Source organism: Seriola dumerili, unplaced genomic scaffold, assembly GCF_002260705.1.
Source record: "Seriola dumerili isolate Sdu_G_001 unplaced genomic scaffold, Sdu_1.0 BDQW01000331.1, whole genome shotgun sequence".
Lineage (NCBI taxonomy): Eukaryota > Metazoa > Chordata > Actinopteri > Carangiformes > Carangidae > Seriola > Seriola dumerili.
The window spans coordinates 7,745,516-7,765,372 of NW_019174586.1; the positions used below are offsets into that span (position 1 = coordinate 7,745,516).

General features: G+C 40.0%; 1 protein-coding gene across 1 annotated transcript in view; it reads right to left on the bottom strand.

The window, feature by feature from the left end:
* Nucleotides 1-936: 936 nt before the first annotated feature.
* LOC111232496 (glycine receptor subunit alpha-4-like) overlaps nt 937-19,857 on the bottom strand; it is a 43,838-nt gene continuing 24,917 nt past the window's right edge. Inside the window, exons 2-9 of the mRNA XM_022760052.1 lie at nt 17,910-18,040; nt 16,304-16,371; nt 14,629-14,852; nt 13,445-13,527; nt 9,793-9,930; nt 9,231-9,445; nt 6,405-6,554; nt 937-1,227 (exon numbers count right to left, since the gene is read on the bottom strand). Coding sequence (XP_022615773.1) covers nt 937-1,227; nt 6,405-6,554; nt 9,231-9,445; nt 9,793-9,930; nt 13,445-13,527; nt 14,629-14,852; nt 16,304-16,371; nt 17,910-18,040 — 1,300 coding nt within the window. The remainder of the gene's footprint in view (nt 1,228-6,404; nt 6,555-9,230; nt 9,446-9,792; nt 9,931-13,444; nt 13,528-14,628; nt 14,853-16,303; nt 16,372-17,909; nt 18,041-19,857) is intronic.

Below are 19,857 nucleotides of genomic sequence, written 5' to 3' on the forward strand. Positions count from 1 at the left end.
GATTATTTATTTTGCATCTGCAGCGTTCGCAATTGTAAAATTTTATTTCCACCTTCGGTTTAAGGGTTTCTCCTTCTCCCTTGGGATTTGGAGCTGGTGGGGGTCTTTTAAAGGACTCCAATAGAAAAGTAATTGCTTGTGATGCAGTTAATCTGTGACTGAATTTCTTATACACTTGAAAAAGCATGTCTGTGCAGGTGACCTCTGCGTCGTTTTTCAAACCATTCAACTGAATCTTCAAGCCAAAGAGAAGCAAAATCATTTCTGATTTCCTGGCAGAATAACAATTTATTTAAATTTAGACAAAAGGAAATACATACTTGTGCTTTGTGCAGTTTAATGAACAGATTTGTTTATATACACTTTATACACTGTTATAGATATATATAATCTCTTGTTACAAGTAGCTAAACTGAATTATCACCACCTCTTGAATATTCATAAAGACCCTTTCCCCTCCCAAACCCATTTGTACCCATTTGATAATCTAAAGGTGCAATAAAAAATCCCAGTTTTTCTTTTTTTAATTTTCAAAAACATTCAGAGATGCGTAGTGTCAAAATTCAAGTCAGTATATCTCATCCAGCCAGGATCAAAATGGACTTCTCTGAACTCTCCTCATCTCAAACAAACGTCACGAGTGCCAGCAGTGTTTTGTCTCTGTTGTAATCTGGACAAATCGAACCTAGACGGATACAGAGGCCAACCACAAACAACACCAGCCTGAATCCTCGCAGCTTGACCTCGTCTTTCCTCTTCTTCTGAGATCCTGAAGACGCACCTGAGCACAAAGTTTTTTTTTTTATCAGTGGTTTTAAGAAGCAGATCTGCCTCTTGCCACATTTCCTCATTGTAATGTAGATCTGACGGGCAGTTTTGGTTCTGAGAGAAAAACAAATAACTAAAACGTAGCATCTGTCGTTATCAGAGAGCCTTTTACAAATTTGCATGGATGTCTTCGTGTCGCAGCACTTTGTAGGTGACCCAGTAGAAGATGTTGAATATGAGGAAGCTCAAGGGAAAGACGGCTCTGGATATGGTGTCAATGCGTTTGGCCCGGTCCACAAAACGCTTGTGAAGTACCTCTCCATCGTACAGGGTAACTGGAGGTGGGGGGGTGAACACAGTGGCGCCTTCCACAGCGGCACCATCCTTGGTCTGCAGGCAGTGACCCAGTCCATAACCCCGGAAGTAAAAACCACGGCTCTCCCTCATCAGTTCCTCCTCCTGTGGAGTCAAGCATAGGGAAAAACAGATTGGCCTCTCGCTGTCAACAAGTATTATCTTACAGCTTTTCACATTTCCTTTTGGTGGCTGATTCCCAAATGCGTTTGGGGTATAGCAGCACAAAAGGGTAGCATAGTGCAACAGATTAAGGACATCTGCAGAAAAAAGAAGCATAGGCCACCCTTAGAAAGGAACATGTTCTGATACAGTAAATGATTTGTCAGTGATTGTGTGTAAAACGGGCGCCTCCCAGTTTGCGCCTCTCGTGTGTGACGTAAATATTTTTTTTCTTAAAAATGAACACAGAAATGTTTGGGAAAAAGTCAGATGTTCATTACCCAACACCTTACTGCTGCTCTGATAGTATTTCCAAAATCCTCAGAGACTCATAACCATCTGAATGAAAATCATATTCTGTCTGCTGCACAATAATAAAAAGGTCTTTTTTGTTTTGTTTCTCTGTATAAGACTGTATTTTCTAATCCAGGCAGCATCTCTTGTTGTACAGCACAAGCAAAATATCTTTTGTATTAATTTAAAAAATAATACAAACTACAATAACTGGAGACAAATGTAACATAACTGATCAAAATATTACATTTTGATTCACATTGTATAACTTAAGCTATTTTCGGCTTCTGTCGTCATAACTTGAAACATATTGAAGTCTTTTTGCTGAGCAACCGTCTGGGTTGTTCAGACATTTTCATGTATTAAACCGCTGCTTACTACGTATGTTATAGCAACACATGAGAGGCCCATGAAGGGGGCTTAAACAGGCACTAGCCTCAGATAAACTTCCTCTAATCAATTAAGCTTTTTGAAGTTTCTACAACACAAAGAGGGGAATTGGAGGGCATCTTCATTAAAAGGAAGAAAGAAATTATAATTCTGAAAGTTAATCAAAAAATTAACCTCCATCTCTCCTTTCAAGTTGCAGAATGATAGACTTTTCGAAATGCCTATTAATAAAAAGTCATGATCTAAACCCCACCAAAAAAAAAAAAAAAAATTGCACTTGGTATTATGCTTTGATGAATGGTGGGGCACTTTCTTACAGTGAATGAGACACCGTTCCCGCCCTCTGAAGAGAATATTAATAGACATGCAGCTTAACTCTGACAGCCTTCTGACACTTTGAGAGATTCACTTTAGCAGGGGAAAGTGAAGATGTGGGATCTAAATTGGATGATTAGTAGTCAGTGTGAAGTGCCCTGAAAGCTCTGATCCCTGTGTCCCCTTCCTTCTCTCTCTGTTCCTCTTTCACTGACCCTGGCAGCTCTCTGCTGAACTTTGCATCCCAGTGCTTGGGGGGGGGGGGCAGACTTGGCTGTGAGACACTACCAGCTCCTGTCAAAGGTCCAATGCTACTAATGTATTTCACACCTGTCTCTTAGTGTTACATTTTTCTTGCACAGTATATTCACTTAGTCCTTTTAAAAACTTTCCCCACCTTTTTGATCTCTGCCAACTGCCCTTTATTTGCACCTTCACTGTTTAGCTGAAGGCTAAACTGCTACCTTCATTTACTGTAAACTTCCTCCATCTTACAATTGTCTGGGTGTGACTAACTCCGTGTGTGCTATCTGTTGCCCCAATGACAAATTACACCGTACGACAGGGGGATGGGGAGCTGTAGCTCTTCTAGCACATCTTAATTATCCCTCCTACTCTTTCCTAAACGATACAGTACATCATGTGCGAAAGTCTAATGGTGCGTTTTGCTAAAGATAATAGGTGCTCATTGTTTTAAGTCTGTGCGCTCAACAGCACCCGCACACTTTGTGATTTGTTGGCATAAGATCAGTTGCGACTAGCCCTGATTATCACATTGTATCCTTGGCTGTGAAAATGGTTGTTTTCAGTAAGTGATTGGTGAGAATCTGTGTTTTTCCTTTTTGTAGGGTGTAAATTAAGTCTAATGCAAACACAACTGAAAGAACTGTGCAAACTCAAAGGAACAGTTTGACATGTTGGTAAATGCACTCATTTACTTTCATGCTGAGAATTCGATGAGAAGATCGAGACCACTTTCTTGTCCATCTGGTAAATATGAGGCTACAGGCAGCAGCTAGTTAGCTTAGCATGAATACTGGAAATAGCGGGAATCATGTAGAACTCCGTCCGATGGTAACACCTTTTTATAGGTTTTTGTATGAATCAAAGAAATTAGATATATAACCGGTTAATTCGTGAGTTTTTGAGATTGCTGTAGATGGATTTTGTTTAGCTAGCTTTCTAGCTAGTTTCCAGTTTTCATGCTAAGCTAGTATTAAGTATCAAACTTCTCATCTAACACCTTTCATGAAGGCATATAAACCGATGTCCCAAAATGTTACAAACAAAACAATAGCTCTGCCTTCTAGTAAATGCCAACAGTGATGGCAAATTTAAGAACAAGGAGAGAAGAGGAAGAAATTTATGTTCAATTTAAATCGGCATTAAAAACAGGTCACACATTAGGAAAGACTTAAGGGCAAGTTTGTAATGTTGGTACAAAGGGGCAGACGGGTCTGAAAGAGAGGGTCATAGAGACGGGGTGAGATCAGCATAAAGCGGGTTTGGTTGTTTGTGGGAGAGATGCCAGGATAAAGTCAGGTTTGAGGTGAAAGTTGCACAACACAATCAATTTGGGAGGCTGGAGGCATGGACAAAAATTAGGTTTGAAGGTCAGGGTTGACACGGGGGTCAATTTTTACCCTGGCACAGGCGCTGCAGTGCTGATTCAGATTCCTGTAGGTTGAGTTGTTACCGGGGGTGTCATTCGCTTTCCGCAACGACTCAACACTTCCAGGCTGACTGTCAAACACCTCCATAGAAAAGGAAGGTAGATGCATTGAAATAACAGTTATTGCTCATTTTCATTTCATCTTTTGATGTAAAACAAGTATGAAAACTCTTGTAAGAGAAATTCCTTAGTGGTTAGTGTATTTTGTTTTGTATATTTGGAGGAAACAATAATTCCCTCTGCCTCATTTAAATAGTGAAAAAAAAAAGAAAAGACAAATTACCTGTGCCATGCCAAAAATAAAGTCATTAAAGATGCAAACTTCAAATCCAAGCAACAAACTCAAGCAGACGTTCTCAGCCTTTAATTAAAGAGGCACTGTGAGTGTGATAGTACAGGACATTATCTGCCACTGTTTGTTAGTTTAGAGAACTGGCTTTGAAGACGAAAGAATCCTCAAGGAGCTTCTTCAAGTTATTTCTGTGAAGACTATAAATGGAGTTACAGATCTATTTATTATTTTTTTGTAGTTTTGAAGGCTGTGTTGGTATACAACACCCATTGTAGTTGTTTCTCTCGTGCTTTCTAAGCCAAAGACAAGGCTGGAAAAGTGCATTGATTAAGCCTGGTCAGTCTGGGATTTGTACACTCCATCAGATTCCCAGCCTCTTTCTAGTAAAACACATCGGGTCATGCGTCAATACCTCTTAGATGGATGGTTTGCGACCTCATACTCCTCAGTGGGAGTAATTGTGCTGCTGATGTGGACAGGGGAAGTCCTTTCCTCCACAGACCATCATTTTCTCTCTGCTGTATCGACGCAGCAGGGCAGACTGCCCAGTAAATCTGCTGGACTCTTCTGCCTTTACAGGGAACTTTGCCATGAGTCTGTGAGGCTGCCCAGTCTCTGAACTGTTTTTTAATGGGATTTTCAAGACATCTCATCTGTTTCTCTTGAGAGTAACCTCTCTGTCACAGAAGGCCTCACACTTCTTGGCAAATGGGTTTATTTGTCAACCTTACAAGCTGGTCGCCTTGATAATCTTCATTCAAGATAGATCCAACAATTTAGCAGGCAAATGTTTGGGTCCAAAAAAACAAAGATACCACTTACTGATAAGACCAAGTATTGATTTTATTAATGTTAATAAATCATGTATTAATGCTTTATAGACCGTTCATAAGCATTAATCAGAACAAACTGTTGAGGTGTGAAATCCCTTCGGCTGTTGTCGTTCCTCTTCCAGCTTTACTTGTTTTATCTTTTTAGTCAACATCAGGAAGATGCTGCCACAATTCTGCACAGAGAATCTGGACATCCATTTAATATTAACTTAATAACATTTATATCTACAGACTTTTTACTATGTATTATTAGAAAATGAAAACCCATGACCCTTAATTAATGTCTCATTAACATTTACTTCATAACTGCAGGTCCAATGCCTTATTGGAAAGTTAAGCAAGCCATTAATATAAAGCAATTGCTTTGTCACTGAAATAAGCAATCAGACCCACAGTTATAAATCTTTGTAAGTAATTCATAAATGGTCTAACAGTACAATAACCCATGAAATCCTGAGTTGTAAATGTTAATTTGTTAATTACTGGATTTTGGTTGGGATGGTCTGCAGCTCTTTTCCTTAGAGTCTGGGGTCAAACTTTATTACTTATTCCTCCCTGAAGTTATGTGAGAGGGGGATGTATAGATACTGTGTTTTTTTTTTACAATCTGGAAACCCAAACACAAATGGCACAGATAAGCATATTTTCCAAAGTTTCAAACTATGGCTATAAGCATGCCTTGATAGGACATATTATCGAGAAACAGTTTACAATGATTTATAGGTATTAGAGGGGACCTGTAAAAATGATAATAAAAAATACAGTTATCGGATTAGCACTTATTAGATAGTTAATGAATCCATCAAAATCAAATAGTTATGACAGGCAATGACAAGGTAGTCTCTCACACTGTCCACAACAGGTCAGAACATACAAATATGTTAACCAGGCTGCTTCCAGGAGAGTTGGGGTATCCCATTCCCAGGGGGTTTATCAAGAGGCTGCTGATGTGTCAAATGACAGAGGGGAAGGATCATAAAGGTTCTTCACAGGTCAGTGCTCACCATGGAAACAAGCTGAACTGAAATGAGCAGATCTTCCTCATGTAATATGACAGCCAGCTGTAGCGTGTTGATGTTGTCAGTTCCTGAATATACAGCGTCCCACAATAACAAGATGCATAAGGCAGTGTTATAGGGGCTGACAAGGACTGTGTGTGTGTGTGTGTGTGTGTGTGTGTGTGTGTGTGTGTGTGTGTGTGTGTGTGTGTGTGTGTGGCTTAGTTCTTAGAATCTGCTACAATGTGTGACAGTGTGTATGTGCATGTTTTTCCTTGTTGGAGCATGCTTTAGCCTGAGAGCGTGCGTGTGTGATTTCCACTTACTATTCTTTGCTGTCGTTGCTTTTTCCTCAATCTGATGAACTCCTTGTGTTGCCTTGAGACAAAGTTGACAGCTGCATACTCCAGCAGGGCAGCAAACACGAACAGAAGACACACTGCCATCCAAATGTCAATGGCCTTTACATAGGACACCTGGGAAGAGGCAAGGTCACAGAGTCATCAATAGCCAGTCAATGAGGCTGATGGATAATCTGTGGCTTGTTCACAATCTACCCATTCCTCAGCTCTGGCATGTAATGACACACATCTTTGGCATGGCCTACAATTGTAATGAGTCAGTGGGATGTGGGCAGTTGACACATAGCCATGGGACAGGTCACTACTAAGACTTGGGGAGAGCCCTGGCTGTGTCGTTCATGAGAGAAGATGTGTCACAACACATCAGTAATGCACATTGAACAAGCTAAGTGTGGAAACTCCACTCAATTGAGCAGCAGTTCTGACTGTTACAGATACATGCAGAGACATGGGGTGGGGGGAAGCAGGAAATGACACATCAGTTGGGTACAAACTGTTACCTCCTGTGGACACTGGAAACACCTCAACCATGTTTTAATCAACACTTCCACTGCATTAGTCTCATACTCCAGCTGTCACACATCTTTGTCTTTTTTTCACTGTGTCAAAATACCACTTAACACCTACTCACTAGGCTTTCTAACAATCTTAATTTAATTTATTGTGTGAAATACTTGTATTATCTATCTCTTCCTTTCATGATTAACCCATGAAAGGACACCTGTAACTACTATTGCTCAAACAAAGAGGAAATAGCCACTAGAAAACCACATGTAAACAATACAATAGTCCAACTACCACAAATCAAAATATAGAGTTATGAAAACAAATTTCTGTGTCAATTCATTTGAGGTTTTTAAAATAAGGACTGTATGCTCTGTATAATATTGTTAATTCTTTGGAATACTTTTATTCCTCTGTGTGTATGCAAATACATAGAAGAGTGAAAATACAACAACACCACAAACTACCACAGACGTCTTTCTGACAGGATCACCTATGATTTGTTTCACAGATAGAGGCACAAAGTTTTTAACACAGGACAGTATTTGATATAATTACAGTGAACAGGCACATTTACTGTATTTTTCTGGTTTAACACTTTTTGGTACTGTAAAATGTTTGTGTATATTAGTAGTATTTATATACATTATAGCAGGGCCTAGGCTTATCTTGATTATGAATGGTTGAGAAACACACAAAGTTCAAACCATGGTGCTTTGCTAAAGTATGAAAGTTTATCATGGCTACAACAATTTCAGAGGGAATAACTTACATCTACGTTTAGGCCAGATCCTGTGACAGAGGTGCTCACATCTCTTCGTTTTAAGGGATCACAAGCCTAAAGCTTTGGGATCAATTGGCTTAAAGGTTATAGGCCACCACAAAATCGGGTTTGCGCCCGGAAGCTCTCCAGTTTGACCCGCAGACAAACGGGACACAAAGTGTCCATGGCATTTACACTACTTTCTTCTAACAATCCCAGAATACAACATGCTGCATTTTATAGATATGAAAATTAGAGCTGCGTGACTCTGGAGCTGTCAGTGAAGATGCCAAATGACAAATTGAGTGTCATTGTGAAAGAGTGAACAAGAGAGTGGTTCTGAACACTGTGATTATACTGGGCAGCTTCCAGGTGGAAATGTGTGTAACTGTGTGAATGCAAACAGGACGTTCCTGAAAAACGCAGCACAGCTTTTTGTCTTAAAGTTTATAAAAATTCTACTCAGGGTCAACATGCAGGCAAGATCTGCAACCACCAGTGAGAGTCAACTGGTAACCTAGTACGAGGCAGAAGAACTGTTGCTATGGTTACCTACAATCTAATAATCCTCGTGCAGTGATTAAGAACACCGGATCTCATCAAGGTATCGTAAAACACATTTTAATGGACACCTGTCAGCCAATCAGAAACAAGTATTTGGCAGTGTGATGGTAGATGTCTCTCCTCTGTTCCTTTCGCCTCTTCCTGCGTTTTCTCTGTGGGTACAGTGTGCCCGCCTCTGCCGGGTAGATGTGCCCTGCATGTCTTTCACATGGAGCCCAGTGTCCTCACCTCACCTGGCTGTTGTATCCTCTCTAATTAGTCTCTAGCCTTGTCGTGAATCAGGACCTGCCTCATGCAAAGTCAGCATGTCATGACTAAATGCGCCCTAACAGGTCGTCCTGTTCCTCGAAATGCCTCTTTTACTTTGGAGGACACAACCAATATACCTTTTTGCAATTGATGGTAACAAAAAACATTTGTGTGTCTGTCACTTGTTTCATGGGGCATTTGTGTCAGCCTTGTCAACATGTCAGGAAATATCAGTCACGAAAGGAAATAGCATTTCTAAATGCATCATGTTTTTGGGGGATATATCAGGGCAAAATGTCAGAATAGTCTACAGGTTTCCAACTCAGGCCATGCTATGTTTACTACACTTTTTTATTTAGTCACTGACCTTCTTGTTGAGCTGATTATGAGCATTATGTAAAGCTGTTTTCTTTCATATATACTTGTTTCTTGTAGTAAGAAGAGCATATTTTAAGCTCAGTATCAGAGAGCTTACACTTTCTTTGTGTTTCACTGATTTTCAGACAAAAGCAAAACATCTAAAGTAGCCCAATGTCATTTTCAAACATCCCACAAAATTGAAAAAACACATAGATGAAAAAGTCTGCAGCCCTGACTCGCCCCCTGCACCTTTTGTGTCTTTGCTGATCACTTTGCTCAGTAAAGAGTCTGCCTGCAGCAAACAATAAACCTGCCACTATGTACATACAAGCAGGAGTCTCCAGACTCACCTTGGGCAGTGAGGCTCTAGAACCAGAGCTCTGTGTGGTCATCGTCAGCACAGTGGTGATGCCCAGACCAACTCTGGCAGGTGCAGCATCCATGTTTATCCAGAAAGATACCCATGAGAGGATAACAATGAGGAGGGAAGGGATGTACATCTGGATCAAATAGTAGCCCATTTGACGCTCCAGGTGGAACTTCACCTCAATACAGGTGAATTTACCTGCAGACACATGACATAGTACAAGCAGTTGTGTTTTTCTTCAATTACGCTGTTGGAGCAGTAGAATATAAAGTACATGTAAGATAAATATAATATTTGCAGAGAAGAAATTTTGGTAAAAGCAACTGTCCTTTTAACCTTACAAGTCATAGGTAAAATCCCAACAAGAATAAATATGTATAATATTCTTGAACCCGTTTTCAATCAGATGAATTTCTGCTTTTACGTCTTGTTCATTTTACAGACCTTTTCTGAAGAAGAAATCAGTTGAAGCGCTCAATTACAATTTGCCTTTTTAGCATGAGGTCACTGGTTTCTCAACACTTTAAATGGAATTCATAATGTACCTGTGTTATAATGCTTTGTGCAGTAGCCCAGATCCTTCTCCTCTTTTAGCACAAACTGTGGGAGGGTGAGATCATCAGCCACCTGAACAGGGTTGTCAGACAGCCACTCAAAGATCAAGTCATTCATGGTGTAACCAACTGTGAAACGAGAACGGAGCAGATAAAGAGGAGAGAGAAGACATCTAAATAAGGGAGAGATAGTGAGAAATGAGGCTTTGCAACTGTCATGGAGTATAGCATATTTCCGCTTGCTTTGTATTCAGTACAAAAATAACAAAGACAAAGCTGTTTAGATTTTGATACATTGCTGAAAGTCAAGTAATATGCTGCACTAGCTGTTAAAAATTCATATCCTTATTATCACTATTGCTGTGATCCTCGCCCCCTCCCCTCCCCTTCCTCCTCCTTAACCTCATTTTTCACTGGGATCTTGTTTCTGAGGCACAGATTTTATTCCATAGTAACATCAGAAACCTTGGCTAATGAGACTTGGAGAGCGAGAGGATGAAACTTGGAAGACTGGTGATGTAAAGGCCCTCTGCCCATCTGTCCAGCAACAAGCTACCCTCTGCCATCATGTTTGTCACAGTAAAGGTCACACACCATAGCTACATTCGTGCTGTTGTGGTTGCTTGAAGGTTACAGAGTAAAAAAAAAAAAAAGGCGGGGGGGGGGGGCATGAGGAGCATATCTGCTTAGGACGGATGAGATATACTGCATGTGTTCACTAACACTGAGCGTATTAGTGTGTGTAATCCTGTTAATGCACTGCATGTGGCTGCACCGATAAAAGTGTACAATATCATATGCAATATAATGGAATACATCAGTTGTGTTTGCAAGTGAATATACAACTACTGAAGCATTTAGAAAATCGCCACTCAGGAGAGGTCAATAATTATTTTGCCTAACCGCTTGAAACACAAACGCACACATCCGCTGTTGATTTGCATGATCTCTTTCAGGGCTGCACTCCTCAAAGCTGCCTGATTACAGGTGTATTAAAAATGCATGCCACATGCAAAAACAACAACAACAACAACAACACAGAATTCCTCACACATCTGAATAATACTGATGTCTACTGGGACCCTTTAGGGACTGAGCTACAAAGACATCAATTATTCAAGATGTTATACCCTATCCCGTACCACACGCCTGAAAAACAACACTACTCAAACACGCTTATCTTGTTCATGGGGAGAATTCACTGTCATTCACACACCCTGCCGTAACAAGCAAGGGGAATACCAATTCTTTAAAAGATAATGAAATGGTCTCCTTTTCTTCCACCAGCTACAGCTAAGAGGCGTTAAAACTCAACTCACAATAGTGTTCAAGGTGCAATAATAATGAAATTTATGAGACAGAACGTCTGGAATATCTCAGCAAAGTAAGGTAATGACTGTTAGTCACATGTCATCTCCCTTTTCATGTAAAGAGGCAGTTCACCTAATGATAGCCCCTATCATAATGTACGTTGTGCTTCAGATTTGCAGTCTTAAGTCTTGCTTTTTTCACTTATGGTGCAAGTTATGAAGTGGATTTGAGGTTACTGGACACTAATGGCTCAAGGCAAAGTGAAGTGGTATAAGCTGCATATATGGGGCTTTGATGTGTCAGAATAAGGCAGAATCTATTTATATGTCTATATAAGCCCATGGCATGAAAGGCCAGAAAAGAAGATTGGCCTTGGCTCTCTCAAACCCCAAAGATAACTCTCGTCTTTTTCATCACCCTCCTTTTTCTCTCTTTCTCATGTTGAACAGACGGCGTTGCCACAGCTCCAGTAGTGGCAGTAAAACCTATAATGTCCTCTTAACATCGAGCTCTAGCCAAGGTGATCACACCCTTGGGTGGTGTACCAGCACTTGTCAACACAAGGCCAAGTATCCTCACCCACCAGGCCTTTAATCAGAAATGATTACATCTCCTCTAATGGCAGTGTGACAAGATACACTTACCCAAACACAAACTTATACACACACACACACACACACACACACACACACACACACACACACACACACACACACACACACAGCTACACGTCTGTTTGCCTGAAAGTCTCCCCATCTCATGCTGCTAAAGGGTAAAATATCTTTATATTTTTGTTTTTATGCTGGCTGACATATATCTTCACTATTCATTGGATTTTTTTTATCGCTTGTCCCTGTGTTAATTTGCAGAAATAAATCATGCTGCCTCCTGTACAGAGAGAGAGTTCTAGCTCTACACAAACCAATACCTATTGTTCTTATTGAATCAGATAAGGATGCAGGTAGTGATACTACCATTCAGGCTGACTTATTCTTTGTGAGCAATGCTTCTGAAAAGGGGCAGTGACTTCATTGTATGAGTGCTCTGTCTGTTTTCTCCCTTTTGCTAGGCTTAAATTCTTTTGTCCCGATGATGGGAAATTAGGTCACCTCTAGGCACAAGGGGTGGGTCACATATAATAAAAGGGACACAAAATTAAAGTTTCATTATTTATATCCTGGAAATTGGTTTTATGAGGGCAGATACTATCTCTGCTAAAGGCAAGGGAGGACTGAAAGGGGATAATGTTATTCCTACCCAATGTTTTATCACTGTAATAGCATTTTAAAAGGTTTAAAATTCATTTCATACATTTCTAGAACTCTATATTTTTAATAAATGTACAGAAAATGTGAACAAGTTTAAAAAAAAAACCAAAAAAAAAAAACAACTGACCATTTGCTAAGCCCCACCACACCTTTCTGTTGCTACACCTGTCAAGCTTTACACTCTTGTGCAGTACTTGTGCAGTTTACAGTGATAACAGCGGTAGATTAACCATTTCAAATTCTTAGTAATTATTGAAACAACTTGTCATTGATTTCAGACAGTGGTTGACAACAGCAGATGTCTCATTTGTAGTCTGCAACCATCAATTTTACCAGCTCAAATGACAGCAGTCTCTAGCAGATCAGCTGCAGCTAGCTGGCTAATCAAGGTGACATTAGCTTGGTGAGTTGGATGTTGTCTCCAGATGACTCAACATTTACAGATGAATTGTTTTTAAAACAAAAAACCCTACAAGGGGGTGATATGTGCTTGATACATACATAATACTGTGCTAAAAGGATAAAGCTACATGTCTCAAGCAAAAAGAGTCACTAACGTTACCCTGCATTTTGACAATGTAGCATCCAAGACTGGCTTCCACAGTGAGGAAATACACTGGATGTGCTTGTCATGAATATATATATATTTTTTTAAAAATGCAACCTGTAACTGCATCAAACAATGTAGTATGAAATACCCCAAGCCTTGGAAGTCAGGCTGGGTCACTGTAGACACCAAGCTTAGCCTGACGTGCTAATGCTAACGTTAGCACCACAGTACATTGATGACTGACTAGCTTGATGGTGGCAGTCACATTACCCATATCATTAATAGATAACCACAAAAACATGGGATGCAATTAGAAAACACAAGGGAAGCATTTTCTAAATGAACTTTGTGAATATAAGCCTAGTAATGAGACAAATAATTGGGATGATACAGTTTGTGTCTCTTGGAATATAACAAGGTTGGGCAATTTACAAGCCAGGCAAAAGGTACAAAAGAAGGAAATGAGGAGGTAAGTGAGGGGGAAAAAAAGGAAGCAGAAGAAGAGAAGACTCACAGCTTTCAAGCTGCATGGTACAGGTCTGAATATCCATTGGGAAATTCTTCAAGTCCATAGGGCAGGACAGGGTAAGAGTCAGCCTGAGATAGACAGACAGATTGGAAAAGAGAAAAGGAGCCATTGGGAATGTCAAAAGGCACAAAAGGGTTCAAGAAAAGACACTAAACACAAGGAAAAATGATAGATTAACAGTGAAATAAATCAGTGCCAAGCTGCTTTCCTTTACAAATTATGAAACAGGAGTCTGTATGATAATGTTCAGTGCATTGAAATGGACCAAATAGAAAAAAAGTAACACACATTTTACTACCCAACAGTAGATTGGAGAAAATATATATCGTTACTGCCATTTGATTACTCATTGCACCACAGTAATGCCAAAGTAATTGGTGTAGGCACCCTTATGATTTTTTGTTGTGGTGTGGATGCATTAAGCCTTCATGAATCCTCAGAGGAGAGAGAGAGAGAGAGCTATTTGTGAGTCTGTCTGGAGGAAAGCTATGTAATTACCTGCTGTAATGCATCGCCCAGAGGCGAGACAAGAGCCGCCAGCACTATACACACAGGGATCCATTTGCTACTGTGTTATGATGACACAATATCTTTTTCACAACACGAAGAACAAACTATAAACACTCTAGTGATTGACTCTCCCAACATTGCCTAAATTGTGTCATGTATTTAGTGCACAGAAAAATGTTTGATCCGTAATTGCAGAACATAGTTTATAAGCCAATCTGGAGGATGCAGTAAATCAGTGGAATGAAGCGGTGATTATCTGTATTTGCAATACTCTTATTATGGGTACACTGGAGAAGTGTGTTGTACATCTCTCCCACTTCCCAAAGCTGTTACCACTTCTCAAGCAAACACAGAAAAATGATAAAATCACACTGTATTAAAACATAAATATTTTTGTTACACATGCTTTCATCCCTGAATTGTACGTTTTAATTGCTGGCAACAAGGAATTTGCACTCATTGCATTTCATTGTGTGTATTTAGTGGTATCCTCCCTATAAAACAAAAATAATCTGAATATGGCAGAGCAATTATTCTGCAGCAACATTTCTGTTTCAAAACTGAGCCCTCGATTAAGCCCCTGATGTCATTCTCTGACCGGCCAAACCAGCACTCAGTGAATGCAATCTTTAATTTCAGGAGAATTATCTTTTAGTTACCTGATGCTATACAAAACGCTGCCATCTTGGAAAATCCGTAGCAGCTTGTTATCAGTGGTGACCTCGTGGAAATTGGCTCCTTTCTCGTTTGCAAAGAATAAATCAGGTTTCCAGATAGAGTCCAACATGGATGGATCCAGATCAAGGGAGTCATCTGGGTATTCGCTGTATGCCAGACGAGGGTCATTCCAGTTTTGCCGTAGAAATACATTGAGCCTGTAGTCCTGTGGAAGAACTCAGGCTAGTTAATGGAAAATATATCATCAGTGCAGTTTGTGGTACAGATGGGAGAGTTTAGGAGTGGCTCATTCTGCTGTAGTGATTTGAGATGCTTCTGGGAATGGTCTGATACTGGTCACTATTGGAATCCATTGTGACTGAGATGAACAATTCATTGTACTCAATGAAAGACCAAACTTTTAAGAGTAACTGTATTTAAATGGAGTATCACTTTAAATTTTGAAAATACAAAATTGATTTCCTCTACGTAAGTTTTAAGTGCAAGGATAGAATCCTACATCACTAGAAAATAGACTATGATGTACTATCATGTTTCCATTGTGCCCAATTTCATTACTAACAGTATTAAGTACAGAAATGCGCTCATGCACCCACTGTTGGGAGATTGCAGATGAGCAGCATCATGATGTGGAGAGCAGTGTTGGTCTCAGAGGACTTAAAACAATCAAATGGTTGGTTGTTAGTAGAAAATTGGCAAATAAGTGTTTTTATTTGACAAATGTTGTTTCTGTGAATAAAAGTTACATTAAATGTTTAATATTCATGGGTGAACACTATAATTGTGACATATATTGTAATGATGCCAGATAATAAAAGCAGCTCTCTTGTTGAGATGCCCCTCTTTGACTAAGATGGTGAACTGTTTGCTCAACTGTTGCAGAAGTGCTGCTGGTGAACAAAGGGTAGGCAATACAAGACAGGCCAAGGACAAATGCCGAACACAATCACTCCTGCCTGCAGCCAGCATACATGAGTAATTAAATTAGAATTCTAATCCGTGCAATTAATTCAGAATTCATCTTCCGGCATTGTAGATTGTTACTTTCCTTGTTCACTTCATTTATCAAAATAAAAAGCATGCTTCACCAATGCACACAGTGACATCATTAGTATTGTCGTTCTCTGGGCAAACCTGACCGGAGGTCTGGCCTTCTGCACCTCCCTTAGCCACCCTTAAACAATTCACTGCTATTTTATGCTGATCCAGCAGTTATAACACTGTAAGTGCAGACTCGAGGGCAGCCATTTTTCCCCAACCCCTCGTCCTCTCTCTCTGCCCCCTTTTCATTCATTTTCTCAATTTTTCATTTTAATTGCAGAGTGGACAGTTCATTATCAGTATGTCAGTGACCCACTGGTCTCTGAAGGTTGCACTGTTATGCTCCAGGAAACACAGAAATGAGGGAATGGCTTCAGCACAGAGTGGACTGGCAAAGAAGTTTGTAGGAAAGAAAGAGGATGGAGCGCTTAAAGATTTTTTTTTTTTTTTGTGCAAATCATAGGAGAGATGTAACAGAAGAAACCACAAACCATTTCCCATAATCATGTCAAGAAAAACATTAATTATAATGAGTCTTAAACATAAAACTGCTTTTAAGAGAACACATTTGCATTTCTGAATGTGCAACATTTGAAATTGTCATGGTGTTCTCACCATTGTAGTTTCTGTGATGGACCCAAAGCTGTTGATGAAAATATTACAGGTGACATTCACAGGTGGACCTGAGGGAAGAAGAAACAGCCTGATTTTCACATCTTTCACTTCAGACAGGATTCATGAGATCACACTGTTGTGTGCATTAAACATACCAATTATAATGTACATCCCCTGAGGCTTCTTAAAATGTACATCATTTTCTCCATTACTTTTCAAAATGTTGCTACAGTGCAAGTCACACCATCTCCAGTGCTACTGCTGCGGTTCTTTAAAGACACTTAGAGAAAGTATTTTTTTTTTTTTTCAGGCCTGTCACTTCAAGTGTAATTACAGCTAAAAAATCTAATTTAGTGAAACCAAACTGAAAAAAGATTTAAGAGAAATTATAGGGGAAAAACGGTTAATGTTGGGATTGTTAAAACTAAGACCAAGGAAGGTCACAGAGATGTGTCTGCTCTGTCAGTGTGCAATCGTCTCGCCAAATTATGTTTATATGTTTCTACTTTGCAAAACAAATACATGAAACGTTACCCAATTTGTGTTTTATCAATATGATGAGGAAAAGTTTTTGCAAAAGTATTTGCAAATAACTGTAGCTTCAGTATGACTCATTCAAAATATCTCTGATATCTATCACCCATAAATATCCATAAATCCACTTAGAGAAGAAATGCATACAATCCCAGAACTTGGAAGTTTTCATCCATGAGTACACTGCAAACAGGAGCTGACAATAACTAATTCAGCAAACTTTTAACAGTGCCACAATGTAGACAAATATAGGTCAAAAAACAGGGTTCGGGTTTGAGCCCACAAGTAACTCACTGACGCCCCCAGATTATTGAAACCGAAGTTCCAAAACCATGATGAACATGATTATCCACCAAACCAAATTAAGACAAAGAATAACAGAAGTGAAAAGAGCCATTACTATTAACTTTTTTATTTATTTATATTTTTTGACATTGCTAAATGTCAGTGTTTGAAACCCCCTGCCCACTACAAACCAGACCACAGGACTCAGGATGAGGACCCCGGTGTTAAGTCCTGTGCTTTGGATGCACACCATCAAACCTTGGCCATCTCTGTTTGACTTGCATGTGGTACAAAAATGTTGCTCTTCTTGTACTATATAAAAACCTTGCCCTAGTTCTGGCAGCAATTGTTTTTCCATCAAAACATAATTGTCAATACACTTAAATAGTATATAAATGTAACTTCTAGAAGACAGTGTTCTTGTACTGCATAGTAAAATATTCTATCCCTAAATTAAGTCAAAAGCAAAACAACAAAATGGCTGGCTGTCACCACAAAGGCTTAATTAAATGCTGAACCAACCGTAGTCTTTGAAACCAACCGGGGTGAAAACGAGGACAAGCTGATGCAATATATGTATAGTGGAAGGCTGGAAACCTCAGACTCACACTATAGTTTCTGACAGAACAACGTTCGGCACATACACATGAGAACGGTCAGCTGCTTAGCTTTCACAGCACAGATCCACTGGTCTTTGTTTTTTCTTTTTGTGTATTTTTTTTGTGCTCATGCTTTCCACTGGATTTTCTTGAGGGCTACTGTTGGTCGGCCTCGGCATGTACTGTACCTTTGAAGTTGGGTCTGATGCGCGCATCATAGCCTGACGTTCTCCCCATGAGCTTGTCCAGGAAGTCAGAAGGCGACAGCTGTGGTCCTGCCCTGCTGGGGGGCTTTATCTCCTCCTTACAGGAGCTCAGTCTGACATTACCCAGGGAGAGGAGGGGGGAGAGGGGGAACAAATACAAACAGAAAGAACAGAGAGAGGATTTGAGAAATAGTAGAGGAGGAGAGTGTATATGTATAAGAGGTAGCAGTGTGGGGGGGGCGGGATAATGAGAAACCAACAGAATGAGAAGCCAACAGCTATCAGCAAGTCAGTCATCAGCAAAAAATACCCAGCGGTGGAAGGGGAAATGAGGGTGAAAAATGACGACTGAATAGCTTGACTCAGCTGGCGACTAAAAGCTTATCTATTTCACATCATGTCTGAGACTTATCGTTGTTGTTAGGCCCCGACTAGAGAGAAGCAAAACAGAAGCAGAGGTAAACTCGTCCCTCTCCTGTGCTTCCTGCTGCTTGTGGCTTAGCAGGGGTAAGACTTGACAGATTGATGGCTCAATTGTAATGCTATGAATGTCACACAGGGGAGAGGAAGAAGTTGATACAAGCTCTGGTGAGGCTCAGGCAGCCACTGTCAGGAATAACCAACAGGCCAGAGAGAAAGTAAAGAGAGGAAGGAGGACTGAGACAATCTTAAAGAAACAAAGAAAGACAGAAGGAATGAGGGAAACGCTCTTTAAGCCAGGAAACCCTGGTTTATTATGCAGTGGATTTCTCCAGCTCCTGTTGTAGCACAGCTGATTGCACCCCATGCTTTGATACAATTGTTAACAGTTCACAATCTGTCATGATCTGAAACTCTGGAGTACAGATGGGGGGGGGGTTCAATCCCCTCTGAGGCACAGCTTTGCTGATGCCCTGTGTTCTCATGAGTGTGTTTGGAGCCAGCCACTGATCCACCAATCTTATGGCCTCTTAACTGTATTTAGAGTCACATAAACTGCATTGTCAGGGGCTACAGGATTGGAGGAATTTGTGGAGGATCTTTTCAGGACTTCATGAGTAAAGCCAAGATGATCCTGAGAGATTTTCCATTTGTAATAGTGTAGACAACATTAGAAATCATGAATCATGAATTGTCTCATTGCTATGTCGCAACCATCTTTGCTATTGCGTAATTTTATTAGTTGCATGTTGAATGTAATACTGATGGATCATTCCTAAATGCTGCTGATGCCATATGCAGTTACTTCATATTCATTATTAACTGCACCAAATTGTACAAACTCATAGATGTCAACGTCATATGTCTGTTTTTTTCCATCAGGATCCATACAATATTTCCTAAGAAATTGCTAAAAATGTTGAAAAATACCTTATTTTGTAATGTTAAGGAAAGTGATACAAAATTCCTGGATCCGCCACATTCACCAGATATGCATTAAAATTGAATGGGTTCTTCTCTGGCCCATGCCCCATCCCTCTACCAAGTTTGGTGCAAATCGCTTCAATACTTTTTGCGTAATCCTGCTGACAAAGACAGACACACACTGTATATTATGAAGCTCTTCCATAAAATAGTTATTGCTATAGTTTAATATTCTATTGCACCTAAAATATCAGGGCTCACCAGCTAATTGCACACTATTAGCCTCAGAGGAACGGGCAATTCCATGGGATACCATCATTGGTGCTGCCCCTATTATTTGGATCCACTTAAGTCATCTACCTTCCTGTACACCCTCTCAGGCTGAGAATCTTTCTCCACAGAATATACTAGCATTAATGGGGTTTACTTTTTAGCCATTCCTTGTTTGCTCTCCACACACACTGCTCACTGACGCACCTACATTTGAAATGCCCTTGCTCACCAGTGATTTGTAATTGCTTCCCAGCATACAGAGGGGAAACCTGCATGCTGTCAATTGTCCTACAATGTCCGAATGTAAAGCAAT